General features: G+C 37.5%; 1 protein-coding gene across 1 annotated transcript in view; it reads left to right on the plus strand.

The window, feature by feature from the left end:
- The first annotated feature begins 289 nt into the window (after positions 1-289).
- LOC136343695 (uncharacterized) overlaps positions 290-15201 on the plus strand; it is a 176821-nt gene continuing 161909 nt past the window's right edge. Inside the window, exon 1 of the mRNA XM_066290587.1 lies at positions 290-760. Coding sequence (XP_066146684.1) covers positions 712-760 — 49 coding nt within the window. The 5' untranslated portion in view covers positions 290-711. The remainder of the gene's footprint in view (positions 761-15201) is intronic.

The raw sequence follows: 15201 nt of genomic DNA on the forward strand, positions 1-15201 counted from the left end.
CCAACTACTCCAATTTGGGTGAAACCAACCGTAACCCAGTCGATGGGTCCGAAAAACATTATCCCCTACCAACCCCGACTTATGGGCATAAAAAAGGCAGATGGTAGACGCTTTTAAGTTTTCAGAAGACCAATAATGAAACAGACGCCTTTATCGCGTGTTTTAGTCGTTCGGGATCAGTCCAAGTGAGTCACTGAACCTACCCTAACATCGGCTTCTACGTCTCTAATTAAAATGCTTAATGGTAATTTATTAATTGCAAAACATGCAGTGCAGGGTGCAGAGTTGCGGCATTAACCGAAACGCTCCGATACGGGACGATCGAGCGTCGCGAGTGGGAGTAAAGTTCTTCCGACGCCAGTGTATGTTGTGACGTCGTGACGCTTCTTCTTTGGGACGGCCAAAGAGTTGCGGCGTCGGCGAGCGTCGAATGTTTTCGCGCGCGTTTCACGCACCTCTCTTTTGATTGATGAATCAAAGGATATTGATGGTAATTTGCCCCGATGGATGTACGGCCCTGATGGATTTATATCCCCAGTTTTCACTATTTTTCTCATAAGGCGCAGTTTGAGCAGACTTTCCTTGAGTTTCGAGCCGCGGTTCGCGAGGGACAGGATGCTGCTCACTTGAGCCGAGCAGATCGCGGATTGTGGTGCAGTTGACCGGAGAATAGTGGATTTATTGGTGTTTTTGATTGATTGATTAGTGACAATGAGGCGTGATCAATTATTGGTGTTACTTAGTGCAGTAATAATTCAAGGTAAGAATTAAATATTTACGTTTGCTAAAAGCGAGTTTTGGACTATTTGAATAATTCACTCCGTACAAAAATAGCGAAGCCTCGATTAGCAGTGTCGGACCGGAGCCTCGGTAGAATTTAAAGCGTACGTAAACGCGTGGCGAAAATGCGGAAAGGTCAAATTTTCTTGGATCTGCGAGTGGCGAAATGAAGTTCAGATTGTGTTTTGGATGGGCCCAATGTTTTGTCCAGAAATCAGGATTTAAAGTATAAAACCGGGAACCGAATCCAATGCTCTGCCTCGGTTTCTAAGACAACCCGATTTGCAGTGGCTTCCCTCGATTCTAATTGCGTTATAACCATTTTCTCATTCCTCTTTGGCATTTTAGATTTCGTCGCTCTCATTTCGGGCAGTAAATGAAATAGTTTAATAACATTTAAAGTAGGTCGAATAAACAGCATTTTATGAATAATTAAATAATCCGAACAAACATGTAAACAAAATAGTAATTACATGCTAGTTGGGAGGGAACAAATCTGCCCGAAATTGCTATGAAATAGCAAAAAATAATGGAGTCTGTAAAGTGCATTCAAAGGACAAATGAGTGCCCTGTGTAATTGCGCTCATGGGTACATATTCTATTAAAGTTGCGTTCGTCACACAACAACACAATAAGGGCCAAGCGATAGTTTTTGGGGAAAATTTTCAAAGCTTCTCTTCCAAGATCTCCCCCTCAGACACCTCTCCTTTCAACTCCTCCCCCTCCGAAGCTTCTCCTTTCAAGACCTTTCCCTCTAAACCTTCCAAGACATTAGCGAAACTCTGCAATAATCCTTGGATAGTATCATTTTACAAACTTATGATGGAGCAGCCGTGTCGATAGACATGCCGGTATATCAGCCTATGAAATCGATCTCGGCCGGTATCGGTATCGACAGCGTATCACTGGCTGAAACATTTAAAACGACTCGGCCTAACCTGGATTAACCCAAAGGAGCGCTCAACCAGTAGAAGACGTATATCCCGTATCTGACTTTCTTATGTATTTCCTTCATCAAAGTCGTAGAGGCACTTACTCTTACTTTTAGTTTTAGACGATTTCATTGGAGAGCAGATCTTTATCTGGCTCAAGATTCTATGGAACTTTCAAGTTCCTTTATGTTAAGTTCGGGTTAGTTCAGGCTCATTTGTTTAAGTTTAGCGAGTCTCCTTTTCCATCTCTGATCCTCCAACCTCAACGTAGTTTCTTTTAAAGAGTTCCCCACGCAGAGTGTCTTAAATTCGGTTCTGAAACTTCCTAATCACATATGAGATATATGTTTTTCTAGCTATTCCGGTGGAGACCTCACGCAGTAGTTTACGTGTGTAGTGTTTATAGATAGATTTGAAAGGCTGTGTATTTATGCTCAGCTGGAGTCATGATCAGCTAGCGATCATCTACTGCAATCTCTAAGACATTTTCTTTATCTCTTTTCATATTTCTCCTTTGGAGGAAAAGGGAGAAATGAAGAAACTTGCCATATAATTCCATTGGAGTTTAATCTAGATCAGGCTCTTTAGTTGAGCTCAGTTTTTCTTCTAGAATCTTCCAGATTTTGATTCATCAAGATTCCAAGTCCCTTCGCTGCTCTAAATTTCCCCGGATATCTCGGTTATGAAGTCTGCGTTTCGTACAAAAACTTAAAATAAATGAAATGCGATAGAGACTCTTATGTCTCTGGATTTGAGGGGAGCATGGAATAGTTTGAAGAATTTAAGTTAATTCACTTACATAGATGTACTTTTTTATATTGTATTTATGAATTTCTTAAAGTGTTTTGAGGATTCTCACGAATGTTTTCCTCAGCATGATTGACTGGGGGTTCTAGTCTCCGTTTTGGTCAGTTTACACATTCCGCATAGTCTTGTTTGTTTTCGCGAGGGGGTGTTTATATGAATTGATCCCTTGGAACCTTGCTTAAAGCTCACAAAAAAACTTTCGTCCCACCGGGGGTGTCAAAAAATATGTAAATTGTGTTAAATTTAGTCGTAAATTTTTGATGAGTAACAGTTGGATACAAACTAGAGTTGAATAGCTCAATTAGTCCGTACTGAATGATTTGAACTACCCTTAAGCTTTTTGAGACTTTTTAACCTTTGTACGTTGGTAATTTCAATTCCTCTCAGGTACACAAGGAAATTGTATTGTTCACTTCTTACACAAAGACTTGTTTAACCAGTTTTTTATTTTTAGCAGGTACATACATTCATAAACAAATTGAAATTAATTGTGTTTGTTTGATAATAGTTCAAAGGTCGCTAACGTATTGTTACGGCTAGCGGGCGGTTTCCGCGCGTAAAAGACAAAAGTAAAATACAAGACTTGCTGCTCCTTTTTATGTACATCAAATATTCTGATATATTTGCTTATGTTAATGTTCACATATTTGTAAGAAAATTATGGATCTTCTAACAAAGGAAAACAGTAACAGTGGTTAATAAAAGTCGTTCCTTGACAAAAGGGTTTAACAATGTTTACCAACGAAGAATATGCTGATATGGTCTTTATTTATGGCTTTGCTAACGGTAATGTGTTTGAAGCTGTTAGGGAATATGAACGTCGTTTCCCAGAATTGCACACTCCCGATAACAGAACATTTGTCAGAGTTTTCCTCGTCGAGCAGTTGGTGCTCGAAATCTTATTGAAAATGACAATCTTGAGAAAACTCTCAGAGTTTTCGAAGAAGACCCTTCAAATAGCCTGCATAGGTCAAATGGTCAAAATCCATTTCATAAACAAAACGTTCAAGATTTATTAGAGGGGATAAGAACGTTCGCGTCAGTTTCTGTCAGTAGTATTTAGGGTTTGGCGTTATTAGCCTTTAGATCGCCTCCGCACAATCCATATCTAACACCGCGTAAATTTTACCTTCGGTTGATTTGATTGAATTGATACTGAGAATATAACAACCTCGCGAAACCAAATCTTATTTGTTAGTGATTGCGATATTTGATCGATCTGATGATTTTATTCATTGATGAACCGAATGCTTCTCAAACCGTTGAGAATTGTGTGTTTATTTTATGATCCTCTGGGCTTAAAACGAACTGCATGTTCGTCCCCTAAAGTAATCTTTCTCTCGTTATGGAACATCTTGTACACTACTAAGGTACTAATTATAGCATAAGTGTCTTCTATGTGAAAAGAGATCTGCAGTGGATTGAATTGTAAATATTCGGGCTGATGCTATTTCTCTTGGTCAGAATAAAAGAGAAACGTTTGGCAGCGAAAACATACGTATTCATGATATTCTTTTCAGATTGAGACGGACTCGAAGATGAAGCCATTTTAATGAAATTCTTCTTACTTCTTTTAATCCTAAAAGAACCCTCCTGGTATTTTTCCTCCAGGACCCCAAAGCTTACAAAAATAATCTCCCCCCTTCGCTTCATTTCTAAGCGCAATCCGATTGCCGAAACGACTGTGAAACTCTATGTATAGCTAATACGGCCTTTATGTTTTACTTGTGAATATTAATGCTCCAACTTACCGACAACTCTGTAGCCAAATCTGTATGCGAACATGAAATATGAATCACTCTGTTATGCTATTCTAACGGCACAAGAAGTGTGTGGAGGACGTGTTAATCTCTTCCGGTTAAACTTCCTTAAAATCACCTTCTACAGGACGTTTTATCTTTTTTAATAATTGCTCTGTACACGAATTTACTTTTAGAAAATTTAATGGGCTTGCTGTGTCGTTGTGCAGGTTTACATTATCTTTGCCGATACGGTTTTAAATGGCAGACAAAGCTCCATATAAAAATAAAAACGTAGAAATGCTTTATAGTTTGAAAGAAAACAATTCAGTTAAAAGCCTTGTTTTCGTTTGGAAACATTCCATCTATGAAGCTTTGCTCGGGAATAAAGTTTTAAAATTAAGGACTCCATTAGATTTATTGTCTGACTTGGAATGAGTGGCTTGGCTCGTCTGGTAAACTATAATCTAATTCCCGAACTATTGATTGTTCCATTAAAAACTGACAATATTTCGCGAAGGACTTTTATTAGCTGTTCCAGGAACGAGGTCAGTTTGCTTCACATCGGCACGAATTTTCAGGAAAACCGCGTTATCGAACACCATCATTTTGCCCCTATTTCTAAGAAAAGTCTCATCAATCTTGCGCCAAAACTGGGTACCTAGTGAAGGTGTAGGGGGGTTCAGGTAAGATGGTCCACTACCTTATCTCAAAAATCGTTTAGTTTTGAAACAAAGTAATTATTTATTTATTTGAATCTTCGCTTCTACGAGTGAAGATCGACCTTTAAGTTTTCCTGCCCTTGGCGGCATTTCATAAGAATATTTATATAAAGGGTAATTTAATTTGGATTTTCACATGAAGGTATTGAAGAGAACACGGAGACATTGAAAAATACAAAAAATCTTGAGTTGCCCTTTGAGGTTGGTTCATTACAATTATATATGAAAGATGATATCATGTAAATGAACGTCACGGCTCAAATGGCTTGACGTAATCAGCTTGTAAAAATTTTCGACCACTCTGCCGCACAAATCAGGTTCAGTGCCGGCTATTTCGCGTCTGATCTCCTGCTTCAGTTCTTTAATAATGTCCAGTTTATTCGTGTAGATTCTGCTCCTCAGATACCATCAAAGAAAAAAATCCGCTGGTGCTAAATCATACGATCGCGGCGGCCAATCGATGCAGTTTTCGTCGAATTTTTGGACCACGTTCCAAATTGTCCTCTCACAAGCTTAATTTTAGGCGCCAACAAATCTATGTAAAGCACGAAGTGCACTTTTTCTCGGTCGGCCCTTTTCATAACAAGCTTGGATAGTTTCAACACGTTACTCCGTCGTACGTTGCTCCATGACTATTTTGTTTAAGTTGTTAAGTTAGAAATCTCACGTTGCCGTTGTTAAATGTATCGGCATTTCAAAAATGTTTTACATTGTAATGTGGAAACTCAATTTCAATCACCCTTTACAATAAATTAGACTGTTTAACTTATCGCTGTTCGAATGTTCGAATAGGGTTGTATTGGGGAGTAGGAGGCGGGAATGTTTTGTAAGTCTCGTTACGCAGAGAGGGTCCAGTACGATCCAGTTGTGAGGGTTGTTTTTTCATTTTTCATGTAATTCTATCAGGCTCTTAATTATATTTATCAAGTTCGTGTGTTCGCAAAGCATTTGGTTGGAAGGATTGTGTAACGGGTTGTTTGGATGTTTAATCGTTTTAATTAGTCTTAGTGTGATTGGCTCTCTGGTTTGTACGTATTGTTTCATATTTTATTTTGTGCGTGTTCTATCATCACATCAGTCATATCAGCACATGCCAATGTCTGTGGGAATATCGAATACCCTATATTTTGTTACGGATACTACTTTTGCTTGTAAGTACAAGTATTTTTTGTTATTACAAAATATGAAAAATTTCTAGCAGTTTTTGATTTAATTTAATTTACCGTAAAATCAAAGGAACATAAGCTTGTTAAAGTTCTCGATAAATTCACATGATATTAATCGAATCGTTTGAAAATTTGTCCGGTTAAGAACAAAGGGTCCATTTATTAGATACTTTTTTTTTATTACGGTAGAAATTTCACGCAGGGTGTAACACAAATTCAAATTTTTCACATTTTAAGTGCCCTGAACTCGATTTTTTTCAACACGGCACCGGGTATTTATTTTTTATGAATTCTTCTTTTAATTCCCTTTCAAATGGTATACCGTGTATGCAGGCTAGCCCGCGACATTGGAGATTAACATGAGAAATCGCCTTTTATTATTTTGCGCCGGCGCGGATTATCCAATTGAAAATCTTTTACGTGGAGCTTATAATACTGATGACCGGCCAACATTCCACAAATTTTTCAATCTCGTAACTAAAGCCGATTTGGCTCAAAACGTCTCCAAATTCAAAAAAAAAATTAATGTCCCGCGTAACCGTGCGAGGCGACGATTGGTCAGAGTTAAGGTCAGGATTAAACGAACGCAAAGTAGCCAACAAAAGTGTAAAAAGCGCATGTAACATGGATTTTCTCTTTTTGCTAATGTCTCAGCAACATTTAGCTTATTTACGAGTTTATTCGGTGAAAAATCAATAGAAAATATGAGGATAATTATGATGTGGTCTGTTCTGATGTCGCCGCAGTAAATAAACAAATTTTATCTCATTCGCTGGACAGTTTAATTTAAATATGTCGAATTCTGACTCTGAGTCTGACCAATCGTGGTCTTGAACGGTTATGCGGGGCATTGAAATTTTTGAAATTTGGAGGCGTTGTGAGTCTAAACGGCTCTGATTAGAAGATTGAAAAATTTGCGGAATGATGGCCGGTCTTGAGTACTATAACCTCCATGTAAAAGTTTTTCAATTGGATAATACGTACCGTCACAAAAAGATAAAAACCGATTTGCCTTGTTAATCTCCTATATCCGGTTTTCGCTTGGACATCTGGTATACAGAATTGCTCACTAGTCCGTCAAAGTACGATATCTCAGTAAATAAGTGTTTTAGAAGGAAACGTTTTGTGTAAAAGTCTTGGTTATTATGAGGGGCGTATTTATGATTGTTTTTCACACCATGTATAAAATTTATCGAAAATGAAAAATATTCTCTACAAGAACAACCGTTCGTTTTTAACTACACAAGTCTTCAAGCGGTGCAATGAATACTGTTTGAATTTATTGAGAATTTTCAAAAGCCGGGAACTGCTAGAAATTTTTGATATTTTGCAATAACGAAAAAAATTACAATCAGAAGCAGAATCAGTATCCGTGACAAAATATAGGGTATTCCGTTTAAAAATATATATAATGGTCCACCATGTTGCTGCAAAAATGTAAACAAATTAAAATTGAAGAAAAATTAAATAAATTTTATATTAAACTTTTCTTAATTCTACAGTTTTTGAGGTAAGGTATTGGACCATTTTAGGCGGACTACCACGTACCTAGAAAGCAGCGTTATCACCCAAAACCAATACTCTCTACAAAGCCGCTTACGCCCACATATATTTTTTCACCTGCCACTGCACGTGCCCCTTATATAGGGATTCATTTGTCGGACACGGGGCATTGAGCCTGTCCGGCCCGAATTCGCCTGTACAGCTGCTCAAGTGTTTATTTAGTCGCGTCAGAGTTCTTTCCATATCAGTTCAGGATCTCTCCAACGCCTCTCGGAATTGCAGTTGCTATATGGGACAACACAAAACTATAGAGCGAGCCAATTGGGAGGATATTCAAGTTCTAGGGGCACACGCCCTAAGAGCTTCACGTTGCAGTCATATCAGGGCTTCCTTGCTGTTAGTCACGTATGATAGTGTACGGTTTCCCAGGCGGGGGGTGAAAATGTCCTCTGCGAAAAAAGGGAAAGAAACTCAAAATCCCTTTTCTGATGAAATGTATATCAATAGTGGGAACTAAATGGAAAAATAGAAACGAGAAGATTTGAGGTTTACCAACGATCCGAAAACGCCAACCCTTGCGTAAACCTCCTTTCGGTTTCCCTATGATAAGTTTACATCTTGTATTACCAGTTGTTGGTTTTCAATTTTAAACTGGATCGAAAACACAAAGGAGACAAAAGGATTTCGGAGAGATATTGTTTTTATTGATGGAAACAGTTGCTGGGAAAAGTATTAGGAGGTGATGTGTGTTTTCCGAGAGGGAATAAAAGAGCGCTTTTTTGTAAATGGATGTTTTATAAAGGCTCCATCGGCAAAAGTGGAAGAAGTGTTTGAAGCTCTTTCCGGATTAGCCACGGTGACACGGGAACTTAAGAAGCTGCCAGTGATTATAAACTGCCACCCTCGCAGTCATCGAGTTTCCCCCCGATATTGTGCCCCTTGTTCACGGTTCGAGTTACCACAGATAATGACACAAGTTTTTCACGGAGTTCGCACGAGGGCATTAGCATTAAAATATTCATTATGGCATAATGGGAAAAATGTCGATTCGGGTTTAGCCGTGTTAACTGTCGGCAGTGAAGTGCATTAAAATGCACCCTTAAATCATTAAAAACCGGCGACATTTACTTATTTGTTTTAATGGCCACGTGTGGTCTGTTAGAGGTGGAGTTAAGGCGTAAAATAAATATTTTGGCATGCCGCTTTTCATACCTCTTATCGTCCTTATATGTCATGCAAATTGTCAAAATACGTTAGATGGGGAAGTTATTTATCTAAAAGGAAGGGTCTTCGAGCCCTTAGGAAGCGTGGAGACATTTGAAAAATTCCAGAATTCCACCAAATCGTCTCTAGAAAATTTACAAAAATTTTTGAAAACTCCGCCATATTGAGAATTCTGTGCTATTATCAGAACCTTTAACCTCAAATTCGATAAAATCGCGCCCTGTTAAGGATAAGAACATTCTTATATATATCTAAAAAATCGTTTAAAACTCCCTAAAAAAAGAGTCCATCTTCTTATTTTCATTGGTGCTTGTTCGCACGTTGTGAAAATTCAAGTTAGAGCAAATTTAGCCCTCTCCAGGACAAATGTGGCATTATAAAAATTCGACACGCATTTTGGAGACAGCAGCTGCTTCAGGCACACGAGCAAAATTTCAGGAAATCTCACTTCTTCAACGATAAGAATATCCCATAAATAATCATAAAATGTATGCCTTTCAGCAACTTTTTCTTGAAGGAAATCTCACCACGTATAGGGTGTCCCATATTCAATTCTCAACACCGGGATCTCGAAAACTGTTGAGAGGCAGTTAAACAGAGGCAAAGTAGTGTCTTTATGAAAGAAGTGCTTTGCCGCTTCAATTTCAAAAAAAAATCCAATTACTTACGGAGGTATCCGGGAAAAAACGATAATTGCTTTAATCTTTTCATTTTTTTTTGTATTTTAAATTACGTAGAAACATGAAAATGGAAAACAGTTTCTTAAAGGACTTTTTTCCGCGCTACAACATCAAGATAATTTTCCGAGATGCGACGTTTCGGTTTTTCAATATCATCATCAACTTTTTTTTATAACAGGGACTTGGCCGTTTTTTTTACGAATTGAGCTAGTCATTGATAATTGGAAAACAACCGCGTGTGACACTTGTCGATTTCCGACACCTAGATAAAAAACATCATTTGTATTTATTTTTGTTATTTGTTTGTGTTTACTTCAGAAATAAAAAAAAGTTTTTTTTGACAATTACGTTACCAGTTCTTCCAGTATTTAATGAATATTATTAGCTTTTATGAAATTAATTTCAAAACGTTCTTCGAATGCACGAACAACCATAATTTTTAAAATACATTTTCAAAATCCTAATAACGAATGGGTTTGATCTAGATCGCAAATTGGCAAGCGTGACATAGTTGTTTTTCAATTATCTATGAGAAATCCAATTTATAAAAAAACGGTCAGGTACCTATTTTGAAAAAGTAGATGCTGATGATATTGAAAAATTGAAACGTCGTATCTCCGAAGAAAAACTATTTTCATGTTGTAACTCGGGAAAAAGGACCTTAAGAAAGCATCTTCTATGTTCACGTTTTTGTCACTTGAGACAGAAAGAAAAGAAAATAACAATAATTGGTTTTTCCCATATATCTCCGGAAGTAAGCGGATTTTTTTTTTAATTAAAAAAGCAAAGTACTTTTCTCATAAATACACAACTTTGCCCCCATTTAACTGACTCTGCATTTCCTATGGCTTCCGAGATCCCCCCATCAAAAGTCAAATATCGGGCACTCTGTACACGATAGGAATAGTTCCGGAAGCTTCTAGAAAAATCATTTTATTGTTGATTGGGTCCCGTTAAGGGGGAGAGGGGCAAATGCTTTCAAATTAAGGTTTCAATATGGTCATGTTGAGCGCATTAGTTTAGTCGGAAAATTCGTTTAAAAATCTAAAAAGCTTCTAAAAACTGCAAAACTTTCCGTTTTGTTCCGGCCTTGACAACTAAAAGACTTTTAGAGTATGGAGTCGTTCATATGAGTAAGTTTTAAGACGTCATTTGCACATGTATACAGGCAAGAGTCCTCTCTTGGGTGCATCTCCTGTCGTATATACAGAAGGTCGTTGGTAAGTGGTCAGAAGTGGGAGATGATGTATGCGACAAAATACATAGAAAAAGAGTAAACTTCTGTTTTTCCCTTTTTGGGTCAACACTCGGTATATTTAGAAGCATCGTTCAATAGTCCACCGTTGGAAACTTGATTACGGAGGTTACTTTCCCTCAAAATTAGAAATATCTGGAAGGAGCTAAATTTCGATGATCACTTGCTCTCCCGACTTCACGATTTCACGAATCAATCAGCAGATCCCACCATGGGTGAATTTCCCCGGATTTTTAATTCAAGCAGAATTTGAATAAAGAAACTGCAGTTCCTTTCAACCCTTTCGGGAACAATCCCCTCCAATAATATTTAAATTTTAACACAGAGCTCTATGTTAATGGATTTCGATATAACTCCCAAGTTGCTTATAATTTCGAAGCCCCTCCACTTACTGATGTTGTTTCAAAGTGTAAACACGCTAATTAGTTTACCACAAGTGCGGGATTTGCAACATTGAAATTTAGATCTTCCCCAGGATAAGATTGAGGGATTAGGTTCAGGCCATTGTCAAACTCGGCAAAGAAATTGTGCCTGCAAGGCACATCTGAGGTTCGGTAGATTACAACGTTCAAATATATCTTGTAAACTGAAGGTGAGCGGTATTTTTTTTTTCTAGTAAGCCCGATTCGGGCTCCGTTCTCGGCAACAAAAGTCCTTGCTAGGCCTGAAATATTCCGTCGGAAAGTTATCCATTACTTGATACATAAAGCTGAATCCGTGGGTTGTATAAAATGCAACTGAAAGGGAATTACCGAATGCGATTTATTTATTTAGATTAAGTCTGCTACTTTAACAACCTTTCAACTTTTTCATTCGAGAACTCGTCCCAGAATGGGACGAGTCGAGCGAGAGCTATTCACACACCCGCCCTTGTATTCATTAGTCGACAATAATTTGTCACTTTCTGCTGACATGGTTCGAAAAAATTTCCTAGTTTCCTTGACACGCCATAATATTTCCTTAATTTGAATTGGGGTAATTTATCCAGAATGATTTACTGCTATTTTTATTTATGAACCCATGTTATATGCCGTTTAACTTCTTTGATAAATGTTAAATTTTTGACGTGAACTTTGGCCCTGCAAGGATCACGGATTTGTTGGACTATTATTAGGTAGCGAGTGTGAGGGGGGGAGGGCCTTTGGAGGCTCATTTCCTTGTGAGACTGTCGAATATTTGAACTTTTCTAATGAAGGTACTGATGCCGAAAGAACGGCGAGTTTCCTCAAAGGTTCATATGGCTCGTGTTAGCGTCTGGATGACCGAAATAGCGAAGTGGAGATGTGTGGGTTTTCCCGTGCAAACCAGACCTACGCAAAGCAGTTTGTTTGTCAATTTCCTGTCGGTCTTCCATCCTTAAATCTATGGTTGAACTAAGCTAGGGACGTGGTTTCTTTCCAGAGCCGACAAAATTTCCGAAATAGTCCTAAAAACAAGTTTTTTCAGTGTCCTCAAATTGTACTGAGTCCTGCCCTGTCTTTTCGTAACTTATCCCAAACGCTTCAAAACAAGACCCATCGGCGATGATTTCATAAGGAATCGGTGACATAGCCGGTTCTAAAGACTAGTCAACAGGCTTTAAATAAATACACCAAATAAAGGTTACTCTTAAAATGTCCATCATGCTTATAAAGCCCTTTCCGAAACCACCACTCGTATTTGTTGATTAATACAGGATATTTCGGACCTGGTTCGGGACATAATTAAATTATACAAGGTGTCCATCTAACAGTCCCTAGGGCCTCTATGTGTTTATTTGTTACCTATGATGTATATAAAGCCAATGAAGTGAAATATTAAAGTTAGTGACGACCCTACAAAATGTCCCAAAATAGCAGGGCGTCATAAAATGTATTTTTCTGGGCCCACCTGTGTTTTTTCACGTAATAGAGTGCTCTCTCAATCCTGTGTTGGTTCCTATATTTTTTTTGCTCTGGGACACACTGATTGGAAGCTAAGACCTTTTAAAGAAATTTTAGACATTTGCGGTGCCTCATACAAAATTTAATAGAATAGTTAAGTCAGATTTTGATAACTTTAGGATGAGTCTCACGTAAGATCACGTTAGCAGGAGCGAATACTTATTACCCCAAAAACACGTATGGAGTCTTTACAATAGCAGTGTTAATATTCGTCTTTTAAACTTCAATTTTATTGATTTTTTCAACTAAAATGGTGCGTTTGTATGATGTAAAACTAAAAAAAAAAAATTATCCATTTTGGTGAGAAATAATGCTTATTTATGGTAATTTTCAATGGAATTATTAATTATTTCGGAAATGCCATGCCATGGTTTCAATGTTTTTTGTTTTATGACCGCTCATTTACGGTTTTCCGTTCTTCCGAAATTTAAAATTGTTATTGTCAACACCCTGTACGTTATTTTGGCTAAATGAGTATTTGCACCTGCTAAGATGATCTTACCCGAAAATCCATCCTAAAATGATCAAAATTTAACTTAAGCTAACTAAAATTTAAATTTTTTTGTGACGTACTGCAAATATAAAATTTTTTTTAAAGGTCATAGCCTCAAGTCACTGCATTTCAGGGCCAAAAAAATCTGGGAACTAACACACAATAAAAAGAAGATTTTATGATGCAAAAAAAGCAGGCGATCTCATTTATAAAAATGATGTTTTACGACGTGCCGCTTTTTTGGGACACCCTGTACGGTGGTCACTTATTTTAAAGCCTCGTGTGCATTGACAAAATTGATATTTTTATGAAATCGCAAATGAACTCATAGAAGTCCGAGGGATCCTTAAATGAACACCTTGTAAGAACGTGGCGCCTTTAAAGCGGTCCTGATTTTTGAAAAAACCAAGCCTAGCTCCAGATACATATATTTAAGATTCGGTGGAATTCGTGGAAATCTTTATGGATTCCTTTGGACTTTCAGAGATGGCCCTTTCTCTAGGTATAACCATCATTCTAAGGTTCTTTTTAAGTTCCCAACTTGATTTTTTTTGTTTTGTAGAGGTTTTCTGGATCTTGCGACCTTAAAAAATTCTATGTATCGCTTTTAATTGAGAAAAAAGTCCTTGTTCTCAGAAATTTTTAGCGAACGCACTCTAAAGATTTTCGAAAAATTGAAAGTTCTCACCAATTTTCCGAAAACCAAACACTTTGACTTCAGGTTGAATCGAGATTTTCCTTTAGCAGTTGAATCCTTTTTTCCTTAAGTCAAATCGCGTGGCAAAGATGTCCAGGCGTAATGCCTCCCACGGGTATCAACATTTGATCAGTCATGTTCGCGAAACTATGGATTTGCTGCAAGTTGAGTTTGGTGAAGTTCGGTATCCCAAGAGAATTTTTTAAGAAGTAAAGAACTTCATAGTGATATTTTTATAGTCTTTCCATTAATCTTCCGAGAAATTACCGAGTGTTCTTAAGTGTTAATTAATGAAAGACGTGTTAATTAATGCAGGGATTTTTAAGAGTTTCCCCCAGAGATTTTTCCTAAATTTCCAGAACCTGGAAATTAAGGAAGTCTTCCTCGCGGAGTGGTTGCACATGCCTCTACTAGTTTCTCGTCTAAATTTTCTCCCCTATGAATTCATGACCTGCGGTTTTTAAATTAAAACGTTAACAGCAAACAAATGCAGACACACGGAACAAATCGTAAGGGGTATATCGAATCGAGGTAATAAACTTTGTGTCAATAAATTGACTGAACAAGCAGTCAAGTAACCATATAAATTAAACAGGCAATTGTGCAAGCAATTCGATCTATAAAAGAGACTTTGACCTGGCTGTTACCATCTGCCAATGGGAGATAACTCGAAAATTGATAAATCGTTCTTATGGACAAATTCAACTGGGGCGATAAGACAGTATTTGCGAAAGGTTTTACAAAAAAAGTCATTTTAATTATGTATGTTTGTGACCTGATAATAATTATGCGATCGACAGGCTTTTATCGTGACCTAATAATCATTGAACCGCATATTTTGCTTGCATTTAGCTTTCCAGGCTGGACTCTTCGAGATAACGTGTAGTAGATTACGTCATGAATAAATCCAATACTCTGCCGAAAATCCCTTTGTGGTTTGTATATCTTCAATCTCGTTTAAAATTGAAAAACAACCATGGAAGCCGTGTAATAAGCGATCCGATCAAATGTGAAGGGCAATATGAGGGCTTCTTTGTAAGCCAATATAAGAGTTTTTACGAGGTATAATAAGCATTCTCTTTGTTTTCGTTAGCTCTAAGATTTAATAACTGCCGCACGTTCGTAAAATTTAGAATCTAATTTTACAGTCGAGACGTTAACCCATTTCAGATACTAAAACGTGTAATAGTTATTACTAAGGAATGTTTCCTAATGAACGAAAATATATTTCCAAGCCGGGCTCTTTAGGAACTGAAATTAACGTGTATCTTCAGAAAACCT

The sequence above is a fragment of the Euwallacea fornicatus genome, chromosome 15 (assembly GCF_040115645.1).
Source record: "Euwallacea fornicatus isolate EFF26 chromosome 15, ASM4011564v1, whole genome shotgun sequence".
Lineage (NCBI taxonomy): Eukaryota > Metazoa > Arthropoda > Insecta > Coleoptera > Curculionidae > Euwallacea > Euwallacea fornicatus.